At 39.2% G+C, this 14,659-nt stretch overlaps 1 protein-coding gene across 1 annotated transcript in view; it reads left to right on the top strand.

Annotated features, from left to right (window-relative positions):
- HEATR5B (HEAT repeat containing 5B) overlaps positions 1–14,659 on the top strand; it is a 44,984-nt gene that overhangs the window by 25,111 nt on the left and 5,214 nt on the right. The window contains exons 22-33 of the mRNA XM_083496730.1: positions 129–273; positions 1,225–1,464; positions 3,446–3,697; positions 6,522–6,703; positions 7,230–7,298; positions 7,903–8,082; positions 9,318–9,552; positions 10,222–10,482; positions 10,831–10,958; positions 11,724–11,868; positions 12,385–12,657; positions 14,391–14,615. Of these exons, the coding sequence (XP_083352856.1) occupies positions 129–273; positions 1,225–1,464; positions 3,446–3,697; positions 6,522–6,703; positions 7,230–7,298; positions 7,903–8,082; positions 9,318–9,552; positions 10,222–10,482; positions 10,831–10,958; positions 11,724–11,868; positions 12,385–12,657; positions 14,391–14,615 (2,335 nt within the window). The remainder of the gene's footprint in view (positions 1–128; positions 274–1,224; positions 1,465–3,445; positions 3,698–6,521; positions 6,704–7,229; positions 7,299–7,902; positions 8,083–9,317; positions 9,553–10,221; positions 10,483–10,830; positions 10,959–11,723; positions 11,869–12,384; positions 12,658–14,390; positions 14,616–14,659) is intronic.

Raw genomic sequence — 14,659 nt, 5'->3', positions numbered from 1 at the left:
TCATGTACTTTTTCAATTAATAAAAAGATTGGTTTACTGAGTAGCTAATTTTAATTAAGCAACATTACCTATGGGTTCTTTCAAGTCACCCCGCTAGTTTGCTCGCTGATTTATGACTGTGGTTGCAGGTTCACCTATGCAGCTCCCATCTTCTACTTCGTCGGGCTGCGGTAGCATGTCTGAGGCAGCTTGCTCAGAGAGAAGCCGCAGAAGTATGTGAATATGCCATGAGTTTAGCCAAAAATGCTGGAGACAAAGAAAATAATGGGATGAGTAAGTTTTGCTTTGCGTGTTTACTTTCCTGAAGACCAAATGAAAACAGCTAATGCTGTAAATTTTTAAAGTGTATTTCCCATGCTATATTTTCACCTGCATGTTGTCCGACTTCATAAAAATGATATAAATTTGTTACATTCTAAAGTATTCACTTTTGACAGTTTTTCTCCAATGGCCAGATTGGATTTGCCAGCATTTTGAATTGACTTGATTCTGTATAGCAGAGCTGGGAAAGATGTCTGCCTAAAAGCTTCAAGAACTGAGCTCAAGGCCCATTGTAAATTAGACTTGACAGGACAAGGCTAGAGGTGCCTTTGTTCTAAGTTTGCAGAAAGCTTCCCTTCCCCGCCCCCCTTACATTTGGGTGGCTAACCTTTGGCCTTCCAGATAATGCTTTACTGCAGCTCCCATCATTGGACATGCTTGCTGGGATTGATGAGAGCTGGAGCGCAACTTCATCTGAAGGGTAACAAGTTAGCTACCTCTATCTTATGTCCTAAGTATCTAGTGATACAGTTTTTGATTGGGAGGCCTTTTTTCTACTGTCGGCCATCAATGCTTTTTTTAATTGGACTAATTCATGCATATGTTAATTTATGTAAACCTTTTAAAAGGATTTGAATAAGTTGCCCAAATATGGAGCACTTTTTTATATAAATAATTTGATGGAATATGCAACAACTTTGGATGGGCAGGTGTGTTTAAACAGAATTACATGGCGCAACGATACATAGGTTACTTACTGGTACTTCTCTAGACTACTAACACCTTAGTTTCTGCATTGTTGGTGCATTATCATATTAAGTACTGCATTTTAACGCTGCAGATGTCATTGTGTTAGTTATTTGGATCATATGGAGCCATAGACTTTTTAGAAAAATCTCAAGTTGCTATTTTGATGAAAAGAATTCCTGTTAACGTAAAATGCCTTTACCATCTGTTTTGCAGATATGAATTCATTTGCTCCAGGACTAGGCTCCCGGAGGGATATTCATGGCCGACATCAGGGAATCAATATCACAGAGACTGGGCTTGAGGGAGTCCTTTTTGGAATGCTAGATCGGGAGACTGATCGGAAGCTGTGCTCTGATATTCATGATACCTTGGGACATATGCTTTCATCTTTGGCAGTAGAAAAGCTCTCTCACTGGCTGATGTTATGTAAGGATGTCCTTGCAGCATCCAGTGGTAAGTATCTGAAAATGACCATGTATTGACTCTTGAAATTCCTTTAGAAGCTTTCTATTTAGCAGACTTTTCCATCAAGTATGCCTATGGCATTAAAGGAAGTCATGGTCCAGCCTCTACTGAAGAAAACCTTGTTAAACATCTTGGAACAACAATTGTCCAATGTCTAATATTCATCTTTTGGGTTGTTGTTGTTGTTGTTTAGTCGTGTCCGACTCTTCATGACCCCATGGACCAGAGCATGCCAGGCACTCCTGTCTTCCACTGCCTCCCACAGTTTGGTCAAATTCATGTTAGGTACTCTTTTGGGCAGTGGCGTCACAACAGGGGGCAGGGGGGCAGAGCCCCCCGGGTGTCATTTCGGGGGGGGGTGACAAGAAGGCACTCCGCAGGGGCTCTTGGCGGCACAAGCAGCCATCGCTGCGCCGCAACCGCATGTGGAGGATCCTCCGTTCGTGGCTGCAGCTGCGAGCAGAGGATCCGGGCACCATCCATACGGCGCTGGAGCGGCGGCGCCGGGCCCGGCAAACCTCTATGTACAGCACATGTGCGGCATCACTACAAACCGCGCATGCGCCCTACATAGCAACGCCCTGCCCCAGGTGTCACGATGCCTTCATTCGCCGCTGCTTTTGGGTACCCAGTCTTGTTAGATTCACAGGTCACATAAGTAGTGAGGAGTTCCTTTTTCCAGCTATGATTGGTGCACCAACTGCTACACCCCCACCTAACAAAATTGAACCCTTCTATTCATGCTCTAGTGACCTCCGATAAGGCTACTGGACTATGCTGTAAGGACTAGATGCACAGTAATCTAACTGAGGCCTCATCCATCTGGAATTATGTATTATTGGAAGTCATTTTTCCCAGGCTGTAAAGGTCAGCCTTTAAAGTTTTATTTAGGTGCTGATTTGTGTTTTCACTAATACACGAGGGCCTCATAATTTCAGTGGAGCCTGAGGCATATTAGAAAGTCACTGCTACAGTGTTTTATAGGTAGCTTAGGAGATGCTTGGTGTGTTGATAAAACTCTTCAGAATGTTATTTATAAGCTACTAATATGCAAATGAAAGAACTCTTGAGTCACTGATCTGTTGATCCCAGTTTCTTCTAGGAACATTTCAAATAGAAATTGGAGCCAGGAACATTTCAAATAGAAATTGGAGCCTGGCTTGGAGCCAGAGTATGAATTGGCTGTTGACGTCTCCTGAATTTTGTTAGCTTGTATTAAGCAGTACTATGGCATCATTCTAGATTCTTGCCAAATATTTTATTGTAAATATAGTGCCCTGCCAATATTTGTATCATAGGCTAAAAGAATTGTGGTGAGACTTTACATATGTTTTAAAAGGCCCTGATATTGTCTCACTAGATTGACTTCAAAGCGCCATCTTCATCATTTTTGAGGTATAAGCATGCATTTCTTACTATGTCTCTTTAGAGAAATACATTTTTGCTGTAAAATACCAAGATGTTTCTGGGCTTGATTGCAAAAAGAACAATAGTTCAACAAGTTTGCCACTGTCATTTCTTGCATTTGTTACCTAGTGTCAGTTTCCCCCAATGCAAGAATAAAAGTTTGCTATTCTGATATCGGACTGAATTAACTTGATATGTCAGCTGATTTTCAGTGGGTCTACTCTAACTAAATTTAACTATTGCTTATAGGGTTTTAGTACTGTTGAACTGGTTTGGTGTTTTTTCTGTAAAAAAAGGGCATACAGAAAGGTTTGGTTATGCTTTTTTAAATAGCTTTTTAGTGAAAATGAAGACAATTTTATTATCTCAAGCTTCTAGGTGGATAATTTAACACTGATTCTGTTATTTTATTGCTGGTCTCCTTTTAATGCTGCTTTTCTTTGTGTTTATTATTGCATATAATTACATTTTATTCTTCTTGGGAGATGTTCTGCAAGTTGCTCTACTGAAAGCTGGGATAAAAATGTTTTAAATAAATAAAGGATCCTTTCTTATTTTGCAGATATGACCACTACAGCTCCTTTGGGAGGTGAAAAAGATGAAGATTCGGAGAAAAAAGATGAAATGGATGATGATATGATGTTTACTACACTGGGTGAAGAAGACAAAACAAAGCCTTCTGTAGCTCCTCGCTGGGCTACTCGAGTATTTGCTGCTGATTGCCTGTGTCGAATTATCATGCTCTGTGAAAATGCAAATAAAGCCCACTTTGATCTAGCTCTTGCGCGTTCTGCCAAACTCAGAAATCCTAAAAGTAAGAGAGACTGGTATCTTTTTTTCTCTCTCTGTGTGTGTTTCTTCTCTAGAATAACTACTTAATTATAGGTAACTATAGCCCCTTATCTGATTCTACTCTAATAAAATCCAAAAGGTGGACAGTTGAAAATTCAAGGTCTCTTAATGAGCCTCATCTCTGATCAGGGATTCAGTGTGTGTTTGTTGCCCATGTTGAGGTTTCAGGTGGCTTTTTCCTGCAGATGTAGACAGGTTTGCACTCACACAGAGAGGTTAAGTGTTAACAGTCCATTGATTCTGACATTTTTATGAGCAGAGGCATTTTTTTGTCCAGTGGTCATCCTTTTCTAAGATCGGCAATTAAGAGACAGTTGGAATGACCATTACTGTAGTCTGTGAAAAACTATTGTGCCTTTTCATCTTGACATTGACTTGCTTCACCTTTTGCCTGTTGTTGCTGTTGAGGGGTCCTTGGGGCAAGGAAAAGTCCATTCTGTCTTTGTGCTCACTCTGCTCCTGGTTGCCTTGTCAGCCAGGATGCTGCTGATATTTCCAGAGGAGGAGGAGAGTGGAAACAGCTGCTGCTAATTGACTTGCATTCCAGCCCACAGACTGAGATAGGAGGGCCAAGGAAGTGCAGACCTTTCTGAGGTTGCTGTGAAGGCATCACCACATTTTATTTTGTACTGTTGAATGTGCTCAGTAGGAGAATGTAAGTAATGTATCATAGGGTGGCAACAGGAATTATATATTCGCTGCCTAGAGTAAGAGACTGAGTTGCAATGCTTTTGTGTTTCAAAGTTGCTTAATACCAGTTTGGTCCTAACTGGGTGAGAGATGGAGTGATTTGGGAGTGGTTATATTGCTGCTTATACAATACTGCATTACCCTAGCTGGAGGTAAGTGAATGAGCTGGTTGTAAACTATGCTTAACACAGTTGTATATTCTTGTAGACCAGATGTTCACTTTGTAATAAATAGTTAGGGATTAGCTGTGCATTATCTGTATGGTTGGTGGGAATGCATGAGGTATGTTTGTATGTGGATGGTTGCTAAGAATGTATTTGAGATATGTTGCTGTGGGGGAGTGTAGGTGCAGCTTCTATTTCAGGCATTTGTGTGGTTGCTAATGCTGCTGTTTTGTAGGGGTTGTATTTTTGTATACAATTTTAGTCTGTAATTTTTTATGTTTGAGAATTTTGTATTTGATCTTCAGGTGCAATGTTTTATTTTGACATTTTGTTATGCTTTACGTGATGTTTTAAGCTAGGTTGTAAACCACTTTGAGATTATTCTTATTTAAATAAATGGAAATCATTTAAATAAATAGTGGTAGGAAAACAAAGGCGTAAAAGGGAAAACCAGTTTGTAACCTGAAAGCTAAGCTGCTGTTCTGGGCATAGGCTGTGGCTACTCTTGTAAATATCTGGGAGCTTCAGTTGGTACATCATGATGACGTGGCTCCCTCCATTGGCCTAATATGTTTGGACATAGTTATATTGGTATATTATATATGTGTCTTGTGCATATACCTTTCTGATCTCTGATCTCTTATTCCATTTCTTCTTCCCAATGTGTAATTGAAGATATCTAGGGTGAATTAACCATTCCCTGTTATATCTGAACCAGGAAGCTATACTTACCAGATTTGGATGAAACTAGGGTCTGAAACCACAATTTGAAGTTGGTTTCAGATCATGGTTTGGTCTAAGTCCAGTAAGCTTTTGTTCCTGGTTCAGAAATAATGGGAAATTATGGCTAAATCGCCCTGGAAGTGTTCAATCACAGCATGACAAGAAGTGAGGCAGAGTGACACAAGGACAAAGTATGCAGGCACAACCTTCATGCAGATTTTGGTTTAGTGAGCTGAGATATATATGATTGAATTGGATCTGAAATATTTTGTTCTGGCATGTTAGTATTTACCATGAAGTCTTATCAACAGGTGTTCTTAATGATTGCTGACTTATATGTCCAGATTCAGAGGTGGTTTGCCTCCGAATACCTTTTCCTGGGTGGCAAAAGGAAGGAGGTATAGCAGCGGGTTGCAAGCAAAGCAGCTGACTTCAGATCCTGCTTGTGGGCATTTCAGAAACATCAGATAGGCTACTATTGATAATATGGAATGTAAAAGAATTCTAAAAAAATCTGTGATACTTACTACAAAGTTAGGCACATTTTACAATTTAGATGAAAATAATGTTGGAAATTTTGATTATCGCTTTTAAAGCCTGCATATTGAAATAGGTCATTCCACTGACTCCTTGTACTGATGATTTCTTTTAGATTAAATAAAATGGTAATAGAATTATCTGCAAAAATCCTATGCGAATTAAGTTTAACATTGAATACATTGTGTGTGTGTGTGTGTGTGTGTGTGTGTGTGATGCAACAAAGGTGATGACTTTATAGATTGTTATATTTTTCATCTTTTCTCCTCCTGGCATTCTTTCAGTAGATTTGTTTATGGTCTGAATTAAGCTTTTGTTTCTTGTGTGAATGAATTGCTCCTTTAATCTAAAATATCCAATGAGTGAACCTTAGAAGTGATCACATGCTCTGTTGTAAACAATAGGCACTGTGAATTTGCTAACTGCAGTTTAGATTTTCCGTAGACACAACATTATTATCATTTCAAATCCTATTTTAAGGAGAATAGTTCAGAATTCATGAGAGATATTGGCTCTTAAGGTGATACTTTTGCTCATTTTTTCTGTTTTGCTTTGCTTAGACTATATCATATGTCTATATTATAATGTAGTTCTTTGGGGTGAAAGATGTGTGTAAGTTTGAACCACGGATGACTTCTGAAACAGTCTGCTTTTTCTTGTGTCTATTTTCAGATGACCTTCTAGTTCTTCACCTCTCTGATCTTATTCGCATGGCATTTATGGCTGCAACTGACCACAGCAACCAGTTGCGAATGGCTGGTCTCCAAGCACTTGAAGACATTATCAAGAAATTTGCAGCAGTTCCTGAACCAGAGTTTCCAGGCCATGTGATTCTAGAGCAGTATCAGGCTAATGTAAGCTTATCTATGTGCTTATGCCATTGCAAAAAATCAGTTGTGAAACGAGATGTATCCCAGCTGAGAATCATCTTGCTTTTGATGGGCATGAAGAGATCCTGTTTGTCACAGGTGCTCTGTAGGCTCATTATATGTGAAGATTTACAGCTCCCCCTTTTAATCTTCTTAACCTACCAATTCACATTTGGAAAGTCATAAAAGCTGAGTCAGTAGCCATGGCTAGGTCAGCTTGAATGGTGATGAGCAATTGACTCCCTTTCTCCATGATTTATAATATTACTACAATCAGCATTATCTGCCATAGCAATTGCAAAACGAAACTTGTGACTTCTTTGGAGACGCATTTGCTTCTAAAATTAGATGTCTTTTTCCACTGAAAAAAATGATTAATAGTGTCTGTCGTATAATTATGACAGTTACGAAGGTTAATTAGCTGCAAAGGTTAATGAATGCAAAGTGTCTAAATTCCTGTTACAAGAGTGGGTGTAGGGCATGGTTTCATCAATTTTCCTTTCTCACACAGGTTGGAGCTGCTTTAAGACCAGCTTTTTCACAGGACACCCCTTCTGATATTACAGCAAAAGCTTGCCAGGTACAAAGAAAATCATGGTTGTCAGATGGAGAGAGAAATGAATACTAGCCAAAACTGGGAGGGCGCATCATATTAAGAAAGCATCTTATCTCCTTGTGAATGAAGATAGGCCTGCGCTGGCTCTTAGGACTGGCATTTTTTAAAGGTTTTGCAGTTAATAGTTAGGTTTTGCAGTTCTTCAGAGTAGAGCCTTCATTACATGTGGTAAACTTGGTCTCTTGTTCCTCATAGTACCTAGCCAGTAGTGAATTGCAGATGGTATTATGTAATGCAGTCACATTAATGTTTGTAATTAAAAAGAACCATGAAAGTGTTGCTTAAAACAATTTGTCAGAAAATATTCCTGTGTTGAAAGTTCTTAATTTTTTCTTAAAACCTCTCTGATCAATGCAGATTTGTCTAACTCAATTGTATTGGAATTTCCCATGTTATCATTTGAACATTTTGGTGAGGTGGGCTAGGTTGAGAAATGGAAATTAGCTCTAACTCACGCTCTGGTCTTCATATTTGGGTGGAGTTTTGAGCCTAGACCAAGACTAACTGGTTCTCTGTGTGGAGGAATGCTTTCTTAAAAGGCAAGCTGGCTGTTTATATTGATTTTTAGGTGTGTAGCACCTGGATTGGAAGTGGCGTAGTAAGCGACCTTAATGATCTTCGCCGTGTTCACAACCTCCTTGTCTCTTCACTGGACAAAGTGCAAACAGGCAAGGGGTCTTCCAGCCAGCTTTACAGGGAGAGCGCTACTACTATGGAAAAACTGGCAGTACTCAAAGCTTGGGCTGAGGTAAATGTTTAAGAATAATAATATAAAAGCAGTTGCTTATTCTTGCTTTTCTGTGGAGTGGAAAGCAATAGATGAAAAAATCAGTTGATCTGATATATTGTTTATTACATTGTATGGAAGGCATACAACTACATGTAATAACTTAACGGAGATATACTATAGGTGGGGTTGCTGCTCTTTGTAAACATTCCAATAATATTCTTCAGACTTTGAATGCAAGACAATGTATATTGAGGTTATTTTTAAAGGTTTCTAGCTGCTACTTGAAATGTCTATATAGAAGTTAACATATGAAGACATAAAGCGATCCATTTATTACATATAATTTCATTGCATATAAAAATAAAATAATATGTGAGCTAGCATGATCCAGTATGTGAAGTGTTGAATTCAGAACTGGAAACATTCTAGCTCAGGTGTAGACTTGTTGTATGATCTTAGATAAATCCCTTATCTCAGCCTTCCTTGCCTCTAAGCAAAACAGTGTCAACAAAACAGTGAACTACTTGCCAGGATGAATGGAAAACGGTTTATGAAATCAGTTTTTCTGGTAAAAAATGCTGAAACAATACTTTAACTATATGAAGTATTTCTACTGGTTTTTGTATTTGCATAAGACACCTTATTAACATGTTATTTGGTGGTATTCCCTAGAGTTGCTGACATCATCAGCCAAGTTCTCTTTTTATTGTTTATAACAGATATATTCAGTTGGAGGAATTCAATATTGCACTAAGGCAAACGTTCCACTAGCACAATCATTTCAGCTTGCCAGTTCTAGGGGTTCTTCCAACATAAACATCCCAAGCCATGGGAAGCATACAGTGGGGAGGAGTGGGGCGAAAGCCCTATTGTGCAAGCAGAAGTCCTTGCACAGGGCTTCCAGTCAGGACTCATTAGGTGAACTCAGTCCAGGGACTTTGAAACATACAAAAGTTCTCTTGATCATGACTTTTCAACACCTTGAGGATATATACTTCTTTTAAAAAAGGTTTGTTAAACCTTATGGGTTTCAGAATGGGGTTGAAAGTGTGCTGCAGAATTAATCTTTCTGACATACAATTTGGGTGACCATATTAAGAGGTGTGGGTTTTATTAGTGCAAAGTGCCTAGAATTTAAGGGAACATATATTTTAAAGATGGGTTACATTAATGACACTTAATGGCACACAGGGAAGCTTTATTTGTGTTGTCTGTATATGCTTGTAATACTTTGCATGGATCTTTATCTAAAGGTGTATGTTGTAGCTATGAAAATTAAAAAAGAAGCAGAAACTAAACCGAAGAAAGCAGTGAAGAATGATGACGATGACGACGATTATAGCACAGTAGATGAACTGCCACCAGACAGTTTAATAACACTTGTGCAACCAGAGCTGCCCACTCTCAGCCGCCTCTGGTTAGCTGCACTTAAAGATTATGCTCTTTTGACTTTACCAGCAGAATTTGCAAGTCAACTTCCTCCAGATGGTAAGCTGCTAATTTAGTTTAGAATACAGTTATTATAATAGTTTTGACATGTGGGTAGAAACTTTAAAAGACAAAGTTTGGGAAGGCTGAACAATGTCCATACCCTTGTTCTGCTATCATTTATAGGAAAAGACATAACAGCACATTCCCATGGCACAAAGCATAAGCCTAATTTCCTTAGCTCTGTAGCACTTGAGCCAGAATTGGAAGGTTTCCCTGACCATGGTTAGGAAGCTGTCTCGAGTTTGTTTTTTCATGTTTGCAGAATCAAATAGTAACCTCGAATGTCTGAATGAAATCAAACAGATTTTTCATATCGCCTTACATAACCTCAAACATAGTGTTGTTCAGTAAATTTGGTTCCTGCAATAATCTCTGAAATGAAGTGATAAATGAACAATTCATGGATTTGTAATATATGAACTAGCCCAGGATGCCATGTTTCTGGCAGTGGGACGGTCAGAATGATAGACTTCACTGATAGTGAGCCACCATGTGAAGAATTCTATAAGCATGTGAGTTTGGGCCTAGTTTGCAGAGGCATGTTAGCAGAAATTCTAAGATGTAGTTGATATTAGCAAAATATTTAAAATGATAATGCACTTTTTACTCAGTTCCTTTCTGCCTCCATCGTCATGCTGAAATCTAGTGTAATATTTTGCCTGACAGGTGGAGCATTTTACACTCCAGAGACAATTGATACAGCTAGACTGCATTACCGGAATTCATGGACCCCAATTCTACATGCAATTGCACTGTGGTTGAATAGTACAGGATTTAATGCTTCTGAATCAACAGAAGATGTGTCGGCAGCAATACCGAATCCACAGAAACGTGCCACATCCATTATGTTAAACCCAGCACCAGGAACACCACCATCCACCAAACCTTTGCAAGAGATAAACAAAGATCGAATGCATTTGATTTTGGGTAATATGTTGTGTTGTTTCAGAATTCTGTAGTGGTACTACTACTTTATATCATCAGGTAGCAATATTTCCCATTTTAATGGACTCTAGCTTTGTGACAGCACCAGAAACCGAAGCATTGTAGCTTTCAGAACTCAGGATGCCTAAGTGTTTGTGTTTCAGCCTAAGACTTGTGACTTTCTGATGGCTGCAGTAGTATTGTGCACAGTCATCTCATGTAAAAACAATTAAAACTAGTGTTTTATGTATGCACAGCAATATGCAATAATAGTTTTTTTAAATACAATAAACTCTTTACTAGTCACTGTTGTTCTGTTTTGTCTAAAATTGAAAATAATTTGCTTTTCAGGTGTTAGTATACAGTTTCTCTGCTCTCCACGACCAGAAGAGCCTGTTGAACATGTTACATCCTGTTTACAAGCTCTGCACACTTTATTGGATTCCCCTTGTGCTAGAACCCACATTGCTGAGGATCAGGTATTATTATTGAAGTCTATAACTGCAAACTAGGATAGCCATCTGATTATGCAGGAGGTAAAGCAGATTGCTGGAACAATAAATTAAATGAAGGTTTCATGTATTGGTCATGGAATGGAAAAGTTTGTGAAATTGACAAATTGAATAACATTGACTAATATGTTTTGTCCTGATTTTTCTCAATTTAAATATTAATTATGAGGAAAAAACAGAACCAAATTTGTACTTTCAACCTTTTATTCAATAAATGCCAGCTTGGACACACTGAAACAGATGCAATGGTGTGAACCTAATAAACGTTTGGGCAAAAACTAATCAAGTCAGCTGAGAGAGTTAAGCATATCGGAATTAAAAATGCTTGACTTTGGCTGAATGATGCATTTGGTGAGTGCTTTATTTAAAGTGGTGAATGCACAGAATACAGTGGTACCTCGGGTTACATACGCTTCAGGTTACAGACTCTGCGAACCCAGAAATATTACCTTGGGTTAAGAACTTTGCTTCAGGATGAGAACAGAAATCGTGCTCAGGCAGCGCAGCGGCAGCGGGAGGCCCCATTAAGTAAAGTGGTGCTTCAGGTTAAGAACAGTTTCAGGTTAAGTACGGATCTCCGGAACGAATTAAATACTTAACCCGAGGTACCACTGTAAGTCTTTCAGATGTAGATTAAATGAGACATAAGGGATTACAGCAAAGTAGGATAGCTTTATTATGAAAGCTTATGCTCATATGCAACTTTGAAAAAAACCCTTTTTTTCTTGCTAGCTCCTTGGTGTTGAACTTTTGAGTGTGCTGCATCGACTCCTCTTGACCTGCAATCCTCCTTCAGTCCAACTGCTAGTTACTGGTGTTGTGCAGCAGATTGTAAGAGCTGCTCAAGATCATCTGCAAGAAAAAAGAAACACTATGAGTGAGATATGTTACCTTAATTTTGGGTTTCAGAAATAATGAAGTATATTAGAACAAAGTTTTGTTTGTGAAGATGGGATATTTCAAACTGTATCTTTCTTCATCCTATTTATATTCATTTTGCACAGTTAACAAACCTAAACTAAGTTGAATCATTTAGTATACTTTGATGCATTTGAATAACACAAGAGAATCAAAACATTTCTATATTTCCTTACATTTGTAAAAGGAAACAGCTTTAACACTATTTCACTTGTTTAGCTGATAGCATAAGCACTTGTGTCACCTTTGATTCTGTCTCTACCACAGTTTCTAACAGTAAACAGAAGCTGTCTAGTTACTAAATATTAATATATACATTTTAAACAGTTTTATTGTTGTAATACTATGTAGCTATATTTATACTTTCAGTATTTATTATGCATTATTTTGAATCCTTTTCTACATTGGCATTTGTGTATTCCGTATGATAGTCACATTTTTAATACATACTGCCTTTTATGTTCTTATTTTGTAGATGAAGAAGATGTAAAAGAAAAAGACACTAGTACCATGTTGGGCGAAGGAGGAGAAAGTGGGGGTCTTGTGCCAGGAAAATCTCTTGTATTTGCTGCCATGGAGCTCCTAATGTTTATCCTAGTACGACACATGCCACATCTGAGCACAAAAATGTCAGATTCTCCGAGTCATATCTCTAGCAGAACCCAACAGCTTCCAGAAGAAAGTGCTCGTCTTGTAGCTGCCACAATTGGAATTCTGTCTGACCTGCCCACTCTCTGTTCCCCAGCTGGTAATGCAGTAGATCTTTCTTAAAGATCTTTCTTTAAGAGGTTTTGCAGAAAGTGTATCCTGGATAGTGAAATGAAAGCATGACAGGTTGAAACCTGTTTTTAAAATGTGGAAAGTGTTTGGAGAAATGTTTATGATGGTGGCACAGATAAGCAGAACAGGCTCTAATGCAACCTTTCCCAACCAGCATTGTGTTGGCTGAGGCTGATGGGAGTTGTAGTCCAAAACATCTATTATCTATTAAATTTGTATACCACCCGTCATCCAAAGATCTCAGGGCGATTCACGGTATAATCCCCCGCCCCTCAGTGGTTCCTTGAAGGGACAGAATTTTCATTCCTTTAGCACTTGTTTTCCCCGAACTGCACGTCAGTTTATGGAGTACCTTCAAGCCTCAGAGATTTGCTTCAGTAGAGCATTCTTGAAATCTGTACGCATTCATTTCAATAAACGGAACCCAGAACTTATTTGGTAAATGAAAAAATGATAGGCAGCTTTGAGTCAGATTTTTAACATTATATCCATGCACAATCAGGAAAGGCTGCTATTAGGATGTAAAGGTAAAGGTACCCCTGACAGTTAAGTCCAGTCGCGAACAACTCTGGGGTTGTGGCACTCATCTTGCTTTACTGGCTGAGGGAGCCAGCGTTTGTCCGCAGACAGTTTCCTGGTCATGACTAAGCCGCTTCTCGCGAAGCAGAGCAGTGCATGAAAACACCGTTTACCTTCCCGCCGGAGCGGTACCTATTTATCTACTTGCACTTGATGTTCTTTTGAACTGCTAGGTGGACAGGAGCTGAGACCGAACAACGGGAGCTCACCCCGTCGCGGGGATTCGAACCTCCGACCTTCTGATCGGCAAGCCCTAGGCTCTGTGGTTTAGACCACAGCACCACCCACATCCCCTATTAGGATGTAGTTACTTCCAAAATGACACATATATGATACAGTGGTACCTCGGGTTACATACGTTTCAGGTTACATACTCCGCTAACCCAGAAATAGTACCTTGGGTTAAGAACTTTGCTTCAGGATAAGAACAGAAATCGTTCTCCAGCGACGTGGCAGCAGGAGGAGGCCCCATTAGCTAAAGTGGTGGTTCAAGTTAAGAACAGTTTCAGGTTAAGAATGGACCTCCAGAACGAATTAAGTACTTAACCTGAGTTACCACTGTACTTTAGTTTCACTAGGAAAGTGAAAGAGCAAAAGAGTGCATAAGAAAAGTCATTTTGGGTCATACCAGACGTTCACCTAGTGGGCAAAAGATGCCCACAGGAAGCCTGCAAGCAGGTGCTGAATGCAGAAGCAGTCTTGCGATTCCCATCAATTGGTATTCAGAAGCATGCTGCCTCCAGCAATAGAGGTAGAACATAGTAATCATGTTTACTTCTATAGTTTGATATGAACCTCTCTTTCCCTTTAATTCCACAATGGGAGTCAAAGTGCCAGGACAGATTTGAAGCATCACGTGTAATGTTGTATTTTAACAGGTGGTGTGGGATGGACACACAAACAAAATCCAGTGGTTCTGGAGTGCATGGGTAGCTGTGTGCCTACAGTGGCTTTTCTGTTATATGACTCCGATATGCTTTGTGTGTAACAGTGGGTACTGCCCAGCAGATAATACTTGCTCATGTGAAACACTACATAGAATATAGAACTATGGATCATGCCTATGGTGTAGCATTTTGTTCTTACACTCGTGTGCAAGAAAATATGTTTTTTATCTTTCAGGATGCATGACAATTTTGCCCACAGTCCTGTTTCTAATAACTCAAGTGTTAAAAGATACTGCCGTGAAAACAACAGGAAACCATGTCCCCCCACCAGTCTCCGCAGCACTTCAAGGATTGAAAAGTATTGTAACTCTTCCAATGACAATGAATGAAGAAATACACAAACAGTGGACAAATCTTATCCGCAGTACCTTGGCCTCAATTTTGGAATACCCTCAGCCAGGTAATTTGCATACAAACACAGCTACTAAAAAAATAAGCAAAAGG

Source organism: Podarcis liolepis, assembly GCF_965112155.1.
Source record: "Podarcis liolepis genome assembly, chromosome: 3".
Classification (NCBI taxonomy): Eukaryota; Metazoa; Chordata; class Lepidosauria; order Squamata; family Lacertidae; genus Podarcis; species Podarcis liolepis.
Note: the sequence above shows the minus strand (reverse complement) of the source record. Positions and strands in the feature narration are given on the sequence as shown.